This window comes from Cotesia glomerata, linkage group LG3, assembly GCF_020080835.1.
Source record: "Cotesia glomerata isolate CgM1 linkage group LG3, MPM_Cglom_v2.3, whole genome shotgun sequence".
NCBI classification, from domain to species: Eukaryota; Metazoa; Arthropoda; class Insecta; order Hymenoptera; family Braconidae; genus Cotesia; species Cotesia glomerata.
Window position 1 is genome coordinate 8,333,085 of NC_058160.1, and position 15,853 is coordinate 8,348,937.

Below are 15,853 nucleotides of genomic sequence, written 5' to 3' on the forward strand. Positions count from 1 at the left end.
CCAATCGTTTAAATTTATTAATTTAATATATTTACAACAGATTTGCTCGAACATGCAAACTTGGTTCCAACAATCGGCCGATCTGTGACTGCCCTCCTGGATACACTGGAGAGAGGTGTGAAAGGTGTTCGGTTGGTTATCATGGAAATCCAATTATTCCTGGTGACATGTGCGTACGTGATCAACAATGCGATCCTGACGGAAGTTTTACAACTTCTTTAGACGTTGATGGAAAATGTCGATGCAAGGTATACAAAAGTTTTATTATGACAAAGTATAATATTTAAATAATAAATTAAACATTTTTTTATACTTTTCACTGCTTTCATATGTATATGTATAAATTTTTTTTTTTTGGAATATGGTATTTGAGTAAGTATATGTATGAAAGTTATCATTATTAATTATTTGAAGAGATTAGAATCCAAGGGTAATAATTTATTTATTTATTTATTATTATTATTTAATTTCAATGCCAAAGCAGTATAGCCAAATGGCAAAAGTATACAAAAAATTATAATAAAATACACGCATGAATAACGAAGATATAAAATTTCAAAATTTTAGGTATTAAGAAAAATCGTTTTTCTTAAATTTGGAATGTAGTTATGATAAATACAAGAAAAGTATAAATTTGAATATAAAAATTAAAAAATAAAGAGTTAAACTCAGTGGTGCAAAATACAAAAAAGATAATAATTTAAGATGATAAACTCATGTAATAAAAATGTGTGAATGAACATCGATAGTTTAAAATTAAGATTCATTGTCTGGTTCACACTTCATGAAAAATTCAAAAGCAAATAATTATAGATAATAACAAGAATTATCGATAATTATTTTTATATAATTTCTATCGAACAATAAAATTTTTGAAAAAATTTACAAAATAACGCTTGTTATATTTAATTAATGAAAAAAATGGGATTATAATTCTTTGATCGTCTGTGCTATTAATTATATTATCAGCAATTTAATCTTAAAAAATAAATATATTTGTACAACATAGTTTATGATAAAAAATTGGTATTTGTATAAACCATACATTATCTATACTAATAAATGGAGAGCCGATTTTTTTGTCCGGTTATACTGCGAAAACTACTGAACCGATCGGAATAATAATTATACCATAAGATGCAGCGTGTTTTGGAGAAGATTTTAGTATATGATACGTTGGTGATTAATTATTCGGAACATATATTTTTTTGAATTAGAAATAATGAAATTTTATTGTAGCTAAATTTATTCTATTCGGTTGTCATTTGTTTAAAATAAATTTTTTAATTCTATTGGTTATGCTTATATACTAGGCAGATTTCTTCACTTATGAGATCTTCAATTTCTTTAACTGAAACTTTCAATGCTCATTACAAATTTTTAACTTCCCGCTAAGAAAATCGAAGATTTTCAAAAATCGGGAAGTTATTGTTTTCACCCCGTTTTGCAAAAATCGAGTTTTCATCAGATCTCGACGTTTGAAGGTCATAGGAAGCTTCCCTGACTACTCCCGCGAGGTTGTCACGGTGTGTGTGTGTGTGTGTGTGTGAAATTATGTGAACCGCTTGTAACTTTTGAACGGCTCATCCGATTTTATCGTGGTTGGTGCCATTTGAAAGAGCTTGGCCAAACTTAGATTTTGAGTATAATTTGGACCGATTCGAATCAGTAGATTTTGAGAAATCTTGAAAAAACTAAGAAAAAAATTTTTTCAAATGTGGTTTTTTTTTCGATAACTTTTAAACGGCTCTATCGATCGATTCCAAAAACTAATCAGCTCTAGACAATAAAAAACCACGTCGATCGCCACCAAGATGGTCGAAATCGGTTAATTCGTTCGAGAGATATAGTGAACGAAAGAAAACCGAAAAAAGGGTTTTTTTTCGAAATTACTCCGAAATTTTTGGTTCGATCAATTAAAACCTGAAAATTCTTTATAGGGCTGATAAAACTGCGTCGAATGCCGCCAACCGCGTGAAAATCGGTTGATCTATTCAAAAGTTATTGCGGTTTGAAAATTCCAAAAGTAGAGTTCTATGAAACTTCTATCAGATTTTTGAGCTCGAAGAGCTCAAATGCATAGAAATAATATCTCTTTGAGCTCAGCGAGCTCAAAATATCACATAAATTATATTTTGAGCTCAAAAATCTCAAAAACGTCATAAGTACAATTTTAAGCGCCCAGGTATGGAATTAGCGGGAAGTTGCAGGGATGGCCTTTAGGGTGAACCGTTTTACTAATTTTTTTTTTTTTCATATTAATTATTATTCATTTTTGTAAGAAAGACACGGGAATGTTATAATGATTGCACATTAAAAGTTACAATGAATATTAGCTAGAATAATTACATGGATAAAAGGTGCATGCCAATTCAATAGAATTAGGAATCTGTGCAAGTCAAAACAATATTCTAATTAAATTTCAAGTCTAGATCTAAAAATACGATTCTATAAAGTGCCCAGCAGAGCGGGCGACTAACAGCTAGTAATACCATAAAACATGATTCTAAACTCTTCAATTTTAATATATATTGATAAAATTTCAATTTCTGTGACTTGACTGAATGAAATTAAAATAAAATAAAATGTTTAATTACTGCAGCAATATGCAACTGGTTTAACGTGTGATCAATGCAAGCCAAATACATTTAACTTAGCTTCAAAAAATCAATTTGGATGTATAAGCTGTTTCTGTATGGGAATAACCGATCGATGTGTAGCTTCTAATTGGTTTAGAAATGAAGTAAGATTTTCTATTACTACAATCCATCAAACTGTTTTTAAAAAAACTTAATTACAATAATATTTTTATATATTATTTTAGATTCATGTTTCTTTTACTAATTCTATTCGAGACTTTTCATTGATTGAGTCATCGAATCCGAATGCATCAGCAATGGTTTCAGGAATTCGTCTTGACTCAAATAAACGAGAAATAGTCTACGATGATTTCCCTAACCGAGGAAAAGGTGACGTTTATTACTGGCAGCTTCCTAGTATATTTTTGGGTGACCAAGTAACATCATACGGTGGCAATCTAAAATATGCCGTAAGATCTGTACCATCTCCTGGTGGACAAAGTTCGAAAAATAATGCGGCTGATGTCGTATTAATAAGTGCCAATAATATTGACTTATTGTATTACTCAAAAGAATCGCTGGAGCCTAACATCTTGCAATCATTCACTGTTCCACTATTAGAACAGTTTTGGCAGCGAAGAGATGGTCGTCCTGCTAACAGAGATCATTTACTGATGGCGTTAGCTGATGTTGAAGCGATAAGAATTAAAGCAACTTACACTTCATACACTGATGAAGCTGCTTTATCAGAAGTATCATTGGACACAGCTGAAAAACACAACACCGGAAAAGAGCGTGCTGTTGAAGTTGAAGAATGCAGCTGTCCTGTTGGTTACACCGGACTCTCTTGTGAAGATTGTGCTGTTGGATATACCCGTGCCAGTGAAGGTCTTTACCTTGGTACTTGTGAACCCTGCAATTGCAACGGACACTCTACTCATTGTGACCCAGAAACTGGAACTTGTGAAAATTGTGGTGATCATACAACAGGAGATAACTGTGAAATTTGTGAACCCGGTTACCAAGGTAATGCGACACAAGGAACATCTGAAGACTGTCGACGATCCGGTGAAACACTACCTACAAGGTGTAATTGCAATCCAGCTGGTTCACAATATGATCAATGTATTAGCGGACAATGTACATGTAAATCAAATGTAGAAGGACTTGACTGTAATCGCTGTAAGCCTTCTACTTTTGGACTGTCATCAGAAAATCCAAATGGATGTAACGAATGTTTCTGCAATGGTGTAAGCAATCAATGTCACGAGAGCTCCTTGTATTTGCAGCAAATTCCTTCATGGTTTATAGATTCTCATCATGGCTTTACTCTCACCGATGCTTCACGATCTGATACCATTGATGATGAATTTAATATTGATGTTTTAAGTAATGAAATTGGTTATCATTATACGCGAGCCAATCGTAATCGTAGACTGTTTTGGTCATTGCCATCAACCTTTACCGGAAACAAAGTTAAAAGTTATGGAGGAAATTTAACTTTAACTCAGAGATTCAGCGCACATCATGAATCCAAGCCTCTGAAGGATCAAGATGTTATGCTCATTGGTAATGGTATAACACTTTATTGGGTTAATTCACGAGAACCATATCCTAATATATCTATGACCTACACTGTGCCACTAAGAGAAACAGAATGGCGAAGATTATCCACCGAAGGCCCTAAAAGTGCTTCAAGATCTGATTTAATGGTTGTATTGTCAAATCTGGAAACTATTCTGGTTAGAGCGTCATACAGTGAAGGAATGATTGATTCTTTTATAAGCGATATCAGTCTAGACACAGCTGTAGAAAATCCTACTGGCAATAGAAGAGCTACTCAAGTAGAAGCTTGCCGATGTCCTCAAGGATACAGCGGTACTTCTTGTGAGTCTTGTGCTCGGGGATATTATCGTAATTCCACTGATAGATCAGATAGTATTCTTGGATCTTGTAGATTATGTCCATGCAATGATCATGAAGAAGGTTGTGAATTAATTCGCGGAGGACAAGTAAAGTGTCACTGTTTGTCTGGTTTTGATGGTCAATATTGTGAAAGTATTGGTAAGTTTTATTATCAATAAATTTAAATTAATATTATTTGTATTAACTAACAATGCATTTTATCTGCTACAATATTATGTGATAGCTCATAACCATAACTCATGATTTATTATTTTAAAAATATACTTTTGGGAATGAATATTTACAACTGGAATGTTAAATAATATATATCATTAAAGTGCATGATGATTTAGCTGAACTACGTGTAGGCTTAATGCCTATCAAACCGGCAGCAACGCGCAATTCTACTGTGGATTTTAAATGTGAATACAATCATACTTATACAATGCAAATTCACTTTGAATTGACATCTTTTAATGGATTACCCATGACAGCATGGGTCATGGATTACAGCCCTATTATACCTACTAAAAATGGAGCATATAAAACATTACGTGTTCACTTTGGAGATTATCCTTGCAACGTTGAATGTTATATTTTGGATCGTTATGAGACTGAATTAGCCGTAATTTCTACAACGATATTACCAGGTTGGCCGAACGAAATCATTTTTCGTTCAGCTTACGTTTTTGTCCGAAATTTTATTGTCTTTTGTTAACTGATTAACTGTTATAAGTTATAATTGACGCACAGTAATTTATTGTTGTAGTTTTTGTTATATAGATGCTTGTGCTTTATTAATTATGACTAACTTAATAGTTATTTTATCAAATTTGTGAATTAATTTTTTTTATTTTTATAGCCGAGGATACATCAACTGATCCATTATATCCCTTAGTACAACCACCAAGAATTATTGTGTCAGTTCAAGAAAATAAATTCCAAATAGTTCACACTGGAAGTACAGTGAGATATCATTGTTCTGGACGATCATCAGATAATGTACAAGATTTTTTATCTTATTAAATATTAATAAATGATTCAAAGATCATTTTATTGATATTTTTTTTTACAGACACTTCTTCGTATTCGTTGGGAGAAAGAAGGTGGAAGATTACCAGACCGCAGTTTAGATGATGCCAGAGGTCTTCTTATCATTCGTGATGTTAAGGTATCAGATAGCGGTGTCTACATCTGTCAAGTTACTGATGGTATTGACGTTGCAATTGAAAAAGTTACTCTAACTGTAGGAGGTAAGCAGTACAATTTTTGGTCATTTTTTTATTTTACGGTCCAAAATGCTTCAATTCATAAAAATGATATTTAAAATTTTTTTTAAACAATCTCATTTTTTTTTTTAAAAGTCCATCAAAAATAGAATAATTAAAAATAGTATATTACACACCTAGGGAAGTAAAGTAAGAAATGTCTCAGATCACATGTAATTGTTGGCCGAGGCGAAGCCGAGGTCAACAAACATGTGATCTGAGGCTTTCTTATTTACTTCCCGAGGAGTGTATACTATTTTTGTCCGACGAAGGCGGAAAGCGGCAACTTAGTTTAGCGCAGCGGGACGAAAGTTGCCACTTTCCGCCCGGAGGGCAAAATAGTATATTACACACCTAGGGAAGTAAAGTAAGAAATGTCTCAGATCACATGTAATTGTTGGCCGAGGCGAAGCCGAGGTCAACAAACATGTGATCTGAGGCTTTCTTATTTACTTCCCGAGGAGTGTATACTATTTTTTTGTCCGACGAAGGCGGAAAGCGGCAACTTAGTTTAGCGCAGCGGGACGAAAGTTGCCACTTTCCGCCCGGAGGGCAAAAAAAAGAATTTATTTTTACAAATTTTCATGATAAATTATTGTAATCCACCGCTAGATAGAATAATTTTAAAAAAATGTTTTAAACATCACCGTGAAACTAAACAATTCCCTAATTTTTCATTTAATCTATTTAATATATTTACTATGGTAATTGGAAAAAATAGACCCGGAAAAAATTTTAAAGTTATGAAAAATTCATATTATTTCATTAAAATTATAATAAAATAAAAATAATAATAATAATAACTAGCAACTTTGCAGTCACTTATTGACTGCCGTGAATTGTGAACTATAAATGAATAAAATTTTGCTTTATTAAATAATGACTTTTGTTAAATTGTACTGTACTTTCTTAACTATTGAAGTTTTTAAAGATATAAGCTCATCCCGATGTTACACTCATCAAGAGCTTTCATTTGAGTACCCACATGCATTTTGATATATTTTTCATATATACATATTTATAATATATATATATATATATATAATATATATGTAAAAAAATGATGTGGGTATTTAAATGAAAGGTCTTGATGAGTGTAATATCAGGATAAGCTTATATCTTTAAAAATGTCAATAGCCTTTGGCGCGTAACCAAATGATCCGGGTTCGAGTCCCGGTCTGGGCTGTCTGAATTATTTTTTCGGTTACCGAAAAATTCCTACTGAGTAAGGTCCCTCCTCCCCCCTTTATCCTTTATTTCCCCAGTTCCCAAATTTGTCTTTAATGACAAATTTAGCTATAAATTATGGCTATAAATTAAGTACAGTACAATTTAACAAAAGTCATTATTTAATAAAGCAAAATTTTATTCATTTATAGTTCACAAGTCACGGAAGTCAATAAGTGACTGCAAAGTTGCTAGTTATTATTATTATTATTTTTATTTTATTATAATTTTAATGAAATAATATGAATTTTTCATAACTTTAAAATTTTTTCCGGAATTCATTTATTATACCTTATATATTTATTTAAAAAAAAGAAAGAAAATTAATTTATTTAATAATTATTTGTAATGGATGCAGCTTTTCCTCAAAGTATGTTAGAAATATCAGGTACTTTAAATAATTAACAATATAATGAACGCAAAAAAATCAATGAAAACTTTTTTTTGTTAGGTTCTGGTCCTACTGAACCAAAAGCTATAATCCGTCCATCATATCAACAAATAAAAGAAGGAGAGCCAATAGAATTCCATTGTGAAGTAACGGGTAATCCTACACCAGAAGTAGACTGGATACGTATTGACGGTGAAATTAATCCAGAAGCTATTTTCCAAAACAATATATGGAGGATACCAGCTGTGTCAATGAGTGATGCTGCTGAATATAAATGTATTGCTAGAAATCAACTTGGTGTTAGTGAACAAACAACAGTTCTATACGTAACTAATAATCCCGATAAACCACCAACTGTCGGTTATGATAAAGGGCCTGTTATCACACCTCATGAGTGGATAGGATCTAGTGGCGATATCATCCGTATGGTGTGCACTCGTTCTAATCATCATTCCAATGTTAGTTGGACCAGATCATCAGGACTTCCACTTCCAGTATCAGCAAGTCAGCGAGACGGTGTTTTAACAATCAATAATCCTGAGCCAAATGACTCTGGTGTTTATGTATGCATTGCTACTAGCTACCAAGGAACCCAAACGAGTAATAGCGCAAAAGTTTCAATACACTCGAAAAAAACTCGACCGAAGGTAAGAGTTGAGCCTGAAAGACAAACTGTATCTCAAGGGACAATTGCTGAAGTTAAATGTCTGATTGATGATCGTGATCCTGAATTAAGAGTCAAGTGGTCAAAACACGGAGAATCATCACTTGGCCCGAACATTCAGCAGTATGGTAACGTTTTAAAAATAGTCAAAGCTCAAGTATCTGATAGAGGAGTTTACATTTGTCGAGCTGCTAACTCTGCTGATACATTCGAAGCAAGTGCCATAATAGAAGTCGAACCGCGTGAAGCTCCTATTCTTGAACTTTATCCAAGGAATATTCAAACAGTAATCACTGGTGGATCTACGGATTTACAATGTCGAGTAGTTGCTGGTTATCCTGTACCAGAAGTTCATTGGACTCGTCAAGATAATCGTCCTCTTGGTCCAAATATTGAACAGCTTCCTGGTGGCCTGCTACGATTCACAAATATTTCAATAAATGATGATGGCATGTACATGTGCTCAGCATCAAATCAAGTTGCCTCAACCTCAGCTACTGCGCGAATAGAAGTACAATCTCCTCCAGTAATAACTATTACACCAAGCGATGGAATGATTAAAGTCAGACTTCGCGATAGATTGAAATTAACTTGTCGTGCTGATGGAATTCCACAGCCGGCTGTTGCTTGGACTAAACACAATACCAACTTCCATCTATTGACACCAGTGAGGTCATCACCAGCTACACCTTTATCCGCTGTTCTTGACATAGTATCAATGTCATTAGACGATGAAGGATCATACACTTGTCAAGCTACCAATGCTGCTGGAATAATTGAAGAAAGAGTTCATGTTCGCGTTGATGATGATTATAATGACAATGATGTTGATGTTAGTCAGCCTTGTCGAGGTGACATGCCTTGTCCACCAAATTACAATCGTCCTGGATCTGGTTCTCAAGTATCGACACCTAGAAAAACGAATGAGGGAGTGCGGATTCCAGATGATTATTTGAGAATACCCAGTGGGGGAAGAGTTGAAATTCGATGTCAAGTAGTTGGTCCTGATGACTCACGTATTTATTTGGATTGGAAGAGAAGTGATCGACAATCTCTCCCTGCTGGCAGTACCGTTCACAATGGTGTTTTAAGTATTCCTGAAGTTACTAAAGAAGCTGCTGGCGAGTACATCTGTTTAGGATTAAATCATGATGGTGCTGAATTGTTTAGAGCTAAATCTCATCTCGAAATTATTTGTAAGTATTTAATACTTTAATAATTTAGTATAAGTTTCAATTCTATTCTAAATAATCTTTTATTTTTTCATTTTTTTTTAGCACCGCCAAGAATTGACCTACATCCAAATCGACAAGTAGTAGCACCTGGCGAAAGTCCATCCATCACTTGTACTGCAACTGGAGATCAACCGCTGAGAATAGAATGGGCTGCAATCGGTCGATCATTACCACGCTCGGTATCTCATAACCAAGGTTTGCTTCAATTCCATGGAATTACATATGAAGATGCAGGAAAATATGTATGCAAAGCAACTAATGATGCTGGTGCGGCTGAAGCTGTAGCTGAAGTGTTGGTCAATGGTAATTATACACTTTTTTATACAAAATTTTATTATTTTTATTATAAATTTGATAACGTCGGACAATATTTCACTATAGTTGAAATAATTTCTCAATAAACTTCAATAATATTTATCAAAAAACTTTAACACATTATCTTAAATAATTAATAAAAAATTCCAAATTGATTTTTCAACAATAATTATAATCTTCTACAGAAAATATTAATAATTCTGAAAAACTCTGAACAACACTTTTACAGTCACACTCATTTTCTGTTGAATTCTTAATTATTTAAAAAATCTCTGAACAATTCTTTCAACAGCCGCACAAATTTTCTGCATAAAGTATTAAAAACAAAGATAAACTCAAAATAACTCTTTTTGTAGCCGCAATAATTCTCTTCAGAAAGTCTTATTAATTAAGAATACTTCGTCTCACAGATTCCGAAATCTGCCAAATATTCCAACTTATTAAATCAAATAAAAAATTGTTAAGATTAAAAAAGACTTTTTCAGAAAAAAAAAGAATTTCAGAATTTCTATTTCTACTTACTAAAATTATTTTTTACTTTTAAAAGAGAAATATTTCCACAACTATAGTTGATATCAAGTATTGAGTTACAGCTGATATATCTTATTATTAATATTTTTTTTTTTTTTAGAAAATACTTATGATGATGTAGGAGTGCGTGCTGTAGAACGAGATGTCAATACTCAAGCAGGAAACTCAGTACGATTGCGATGTGAATCAAAGGAGCAAGGCTTGATACATTGGACCAAAGATGGTCAACAATTGCCACAAAATGCACGAGTCAGAGATAATTATTTGGAATTAACAAGAGTTAGACCCGAGGATAGCGGCCGATACATCTGTCAAATTCGTAATGCTCAAAGATTTGCAAGTGATTATGTTATTCTTCATGTTTCACGTAAGTAAAATAATAATATTTGTACTTTATTTATCTACAATTTCATTGAACAAAAAATTTTTTTTCATTTGCTCATGGTTTTTTTTTTTATTGTTGTTAGTTTGAATAATTCAGTGTTATGGGATTTTAAATTTTTGTTGTTACTTTTCATCATTTTTCAAACAGTAAATACAATCGATAAGATGATGAAAAGTTGTGTGATAATTATTTTCATGCCTATGTTTTTGAAATTTTATTTATATTATATAAATTGAATGGTTTGATTTCTGCTAAAAATTTAATTATGTTGAGAAACGTTTGACAATGGCATCATCTCTGATATCATTAATTAACATTAATGACTAAGTTATTTTATGACTCGCGTTATGATTTAGTTGTTAATTCGTTTGCGGATTGCATGCCAATATATCCTTCGGTACAATTTGCTAAGGGACTGTACCTATGCAGAAGTCAAGAATGCATTCCGTTGGATAACATTTGTGATGGCTATGTTCACTGCAACCACGCTACTGATGAACGTTTCTGCTGCATCTCGCGATATCGCCACTATCTTCAGCGACGACGTGGTTTGTTTTGAGATTTTTGTGTCCCGTGTGTGTGTTTGCATATATCTTAATGTTTTTAATCTAATCATTAGTGCTTTTTTGTTAGTTTAGTTTCATTATTTTTTTTTATTTTATTATATGATTGTTGTTGTTTTAAATATTTATTTTTTTCTCGCCAAAAATCTATTGCTGTTGGTAAATTATTTATTTATTTATTTATTATTGTTTTTTTTTTTAATATTATAGAGCCTGCTGGTCCTACCGTTCACATTGAACCGTCTGCCGATATCATAAACGTTGGAGACACATTTGAACTACGATGTGTATTTTCTTCACGATATTCTTCTGGTCGCCCACAATATCAATGGTTCAGAGCCGATCGTGATCCACTGCCATATTCTGCACGCAGCTATGAAGAAAATCTGAGATTCAGTGACATACAAATGCGTGACAGCGGTATTTACAAGTGTCGAGTTGATTCATCTGAAGGTGCATTTGAGCAAGAATACAATCTCGTTGTTCAAGGTATTTAAAATAACTATTTTTTACATACTATACTGTATAATTAAAATAATAATTATTTAACTCAATAAAATTTTTTTGTGCTTTTTAATTCACACAAATTTATTGATCTAATTGTAAGTAAAATTTTCTAAAAAATTTATCCAAATCTTTTAAAAATTTTTTTTATATAAAATAGTTGTAACAAATTGAATAATTTTATGTACAGGTGGTGAAAACGATGAACCAGCTATCGAAGTAAAAAACGTACCGTATGGTTCGAGTATCGCACTTGAATGTAGCGCTCCATCGGAATGGAATTCAGAAAAACCAATAACGTACAAGTGGAGTAAACTCGGTGGTATTCTACCAATGCCGATAATAAATGACGTATGAATTTTTTAATTATTAGTGGTATCTTTTGAATTCTACACAGAAAAAAAAGTTCACTTGAGCCAAGAAAATATTTTTCTTCCTAATTATTTTCTTGAGAGAAAAAAATTTTTTTTTTTGACACAAGAAATTTCACTTATTCCAACAAAATTAATTCTCTTGCTTTAAGAAATACGTATCTTGATCCAAGAAAATTCATTTAAGTCAAGAAAATCTTGTTTTCAGAAAATTCAGCCTCTTGCTCCAAAAAATTTAGTTCTTGATAGAAGTAAATTTTCTTGTCTTGAGAAAATTTCTCTCTTGCTCCAAAAAATTAAATATCTCGATAGAAGTAAATTTTCATTAATATTTTTATTGATTAACATGTCAAATGGGAAGATCAAATAATATTTCATCATTTTTTTTCATTCAATATGTATAATTGCACGCCAAAATAATATAAAATGGGTATCAAATATTCAAGGGAAAAATTTTCTCAAGGTGAGAAAATTTTTTTCTCAGCTGAAGTAGGTAACGCTGCTTTCCTAAAGTATCTAAAAATCTTGATCAAATATAAATATTTATTGTATCAAGTATTTATGATAATTTGAATTAAGAAAAAATTACTTCCACCAAGAATAGAATTTCAAGAAAAATTTTTTACTTCGGCCAACACAGCTTCGGTCTTTTTTCAGGCACCCGAAAATTTTCTTGAGCCAAGAATTTTGTTCTCCAGTCAAGAAATTTTTCTTTCTGTGTACGCATGGTAATTTTTCTAATATAAATAATTTTTTTATGCAGAATAAAATACAATTATCTAAAGTAAGGGCTGAGGATGCAGGAACATATATATGCAATGTATCCAATAGTATAGTGAGCACTGAAGTTCCGAAAGTTTTGGTGGTAACGGGAGTTGTACCGAAATTTAACCAGGCACCTCGTAGTTATATTGCCCTCCCATCGTTACCGGATTCTTATCTTAGATTTAACATTGAAGTGTCTTTCAAGCCAGAACATTACGATGGAACAATTCTCTATAACGCCGAATCTCCAGACGGTACCGGAGATCTTGTTTCTTTATTATTGAACGATGGTTATCCAGAATTCAGGTGAAAAAAATAATATATATTTATTTTAGTAAAAAGTTCTTAAAAATATATTCTATAATGTTACTTATGTTATATTATTATTTTATTTAGATTTGATCTTGGCTCTGGTACTGCAACAATTCGATCAAATAAATCAATATCTTTGGACGAGTGGCATACCATCAAACTTCATCGTACTAGAAAGGATAGTTATATGCTAGTTGATGGAGAAGGCCCTTACAAAGCTGCAGCCATAGGCAGAAAACAGAGATTAGATTTGAAAGAACCACTTTATGTCGGTGGCGTACCTAGTTCGGTTACTTATCATCAACAAGCGGGAACGAACTACGTTGGTTTTGTTGGATGCATTTCTCGAGTTGTTGTTAATGACAAACCACTTGACCTTATTGGTGATGAAATTGATAGTGTTGGCGTATCAACATGCGAGACCTGTTCTAAAAATCCTTGTCATAATTTCGGTGTTTGTCAAGAAGCTCCGACCAAAAATGGTTACACCTGTCTCTGTCGTACAGGATACAGTGGTAATCTTTGCGATAATGTTGGCGAGTCTTGTTATCCAGGTGAGTAATTCATTTTTATTTGATTAGTCATTTTTTTTAGGTAATTAATAACAAGTGGGGTCAAACCCATTTTGGGCCATAAACTAGGTGAAAAATTAACATATTCTATTTTTTTTTATTCTACTTGTTTTTACGGCGGATTTATGATAAAAAATGTCCTGAGAAGCTTTTTTACCTTCAAAAGTTGGAAAAAATTTTGGCTCTTATGTTTTTGGATAAAGTTTTTATTTTATCTTTTTTTGATGTTTTTGATACATTTTTTTTTTTTTTTTTTTTGGAAAGTACATAAAAAATCGAACAATTTAAAAAAAAAAAAAGTTGAATATCACAATTTTCTAAAAAATTTATAAATTTTTTTGAAAATTTGTAAAATTTGTTAAAATTGTGACAATCAACTTTTGTTTTTTTTTAATTGTTCATTATTTTTATGTATTTAAAAAAAAATATATCTAAATAAAATCAAATAGAAATCTCGTTCAAAAAAATGAAAACTCATCGTCACTTCAAATCTTCAAAAATAAAGCATATGAATTTTTTATGAATAAAGAAGCAAATTTTTGACAATTATTATGTTTGCAACTTCTTACTATTTGAATATTATATAAACTATTGTTTCTCTGTATAAATTTGTATAAATTTATATTAACTTTGCATAATATCATTTAGATTATGTACCTTTATGTATTACGTTATTTTTCTTTCTTTTTACTGAACATTGAATTATTTCTTTTATGTTCTCAATATACATTATAATACTTTTGTAATTAAATTAATCTGTTGCATATTTTGTACTAGCCATTAGGCTTAATGATTTAGCATATAAATTAAATAAATAAAAAAAAATAAATAAATTAAAATGGTTGACCTCACTTGTAAATATTTACCTTTTTTTATTGTATATTTTTTACTAATTGATCGGTTAAAAATTTTTAAGGTATCTGCGGTCAGGGAAATTGTATTGAAAAAGAATCTGGATATGAATGTTATTGTCCTCATGGTACTTCTGGACAACATTGTGAGCACTCAAATGAAATTCATCAGCCATCGTTTCATAACGACAATTCATTTTTAGCTTATTCAAGACCTAAATCTGTTAGACGGTAAGAAATTATATTATCACACACTACCAATACTGTAATTATATTAAATTTTAATTTTAATTATTTTACGTTGAGTCCATTAGTTTATTTGGTTCAAACTTTCTTTCTTTATTTTTATTATTTATTCTTGATATAATCTTTATTATTTTTTATAGGATTTAAAAATTCACTTCTTATTTATTATTCAGTGAAGCCTGATAAAAATATTATTTTTTAATCTGTGTCTACTAAAGATATCTTAATTGCAATTATTAATTTAATCGATTGTTAACATATTCCTCTTAATCTGTCATGGCACAGACGTCTTTGCAATCTTAATTATTTTACAGCCTTGGCAAGTGAATTTTTTATGTTCACATCATTAATTTTATAAGTATTGGTTTTATAAATAGATGAAATTCTGTTATATAGTTATAACACAGTAATACGACATCTAACTACTACAATATGACTTTTTTTCTTACATAAAAAAGTGTATTAATTATTTGAGACCTTCAGAAATTTAATTAGTGTCAGCTATTAAATCTATCGCGATTTAAAAAGATTAAATAATAATCATTATCTTTTGGTTAATGGTTTAGAATACTCAATTATTTACTTTATTTATGGCTTATAAATCCATAATAAATATAATAAAGATTATTATTCTGTACATATAAAATAAACATCTTATTTAAAGAAATAAATAATTAAATTTAGTATGTTTCAATTTTATATTTTATAATAAATATTTAATGGGTATAATATTGTGACAAATCATTAATCATGAGAAAACTTGTATTTGATAACATATATAAATCTGTTTGTAAATATATTAAAATTTTATTAATTTTAATTCAAGTTAATCATAGAAGGACTTAGGGTGTGGTACATGCCTACACAGAATTTGTCTACATTTCGGAAACTTACAAAATGTATCTCTATAGAAGTCAAGCTAATAGGTTTTTTTTCTTTACACAGAAAAATCTCTAAGGTAAAAGACCCAATTAGTGGCACCTTTAACCCCTATTAGTGACATTTTTTCTTTCAATGAAAAAATGTTCTACTTGGAATAAAAATTAAAAACTTTTTTGATCTAAAGGTCTTAAAGATTAGAAATAATATATTCATTATTGAAATTAATGATTTCATTAATTGAATAAGTATCAAAATTAAAGAAAGTGTCAGAATGGGGTCCCCGTCAC

At 31.1% G+C, this 15,853-nt stretch overlaps 1 protein-coding gene across 11 annotated transcripts in view; it reads left to right on the top strand.

Moving 5' to 3' along the window:
- The window catches only part of LOC123261682 (basement membrane-specific heparan sulfate proteoglycan core protein), a 136,431-nt gene that overhangs the window by 111,430 nt on the left and 9,148 nt on the right, over positions 1–15,853 (top strand). For 9 of the 11 annotated variants that reach the window (XM_044723408.1, XM_044723409.1, XM_044723418.1 and 6 more), the window contains 14 exons: positions 41–248; positions 2,603–2,743; positions 2,825–4,643; positions 5,347–5,486; positions 5,560–5,737; positions 7,338–7,367; positions 7,431–9,230; positions 9,312–9,572; positions 10,216–10,482; positions 11,274–11,552; positions 11,758–11,918; positions 12,702–13,009; positions 13,100–13,569; positions 14,504–14,669. In XM_044723408.1, coding sequence (XP_044579343.1) covers positions 41–248; positions 2,603–2,743; positions 2,825–4,643; positions 5,347–5,486; positions 5,560–5,737; positions 7,338–7,367; positions 7,431–9,230; positions 9,312–9,572; positions 10,216–10,482; positions 11,274–11,552; positions 11,758–11,918; positions 12,702–13,009; positions 13,100–13,569; positions 14,504–14,669 — 6,228 coding nt within the window. The remainder of the gene's footprint in view (positions 1–40; positions 249–2,602; positions 2,744–2,824; positions 4,644–5,346; positions 5,487–5,559; positions 5,738–7,337; positions 7,368–7,430; positions 9,231–9,311; positions 9,573–10,215; positions 10,483–11,273; positions 11,553–11,757; positions 11,919–12,701; positions 13,010–13,099; positions 13,570–14,503; positions 14,670–15,853) is intronic. The other 2 variants (XM_044723407.1, XM_044723415.1) reach the window with 1 other exon arrangement.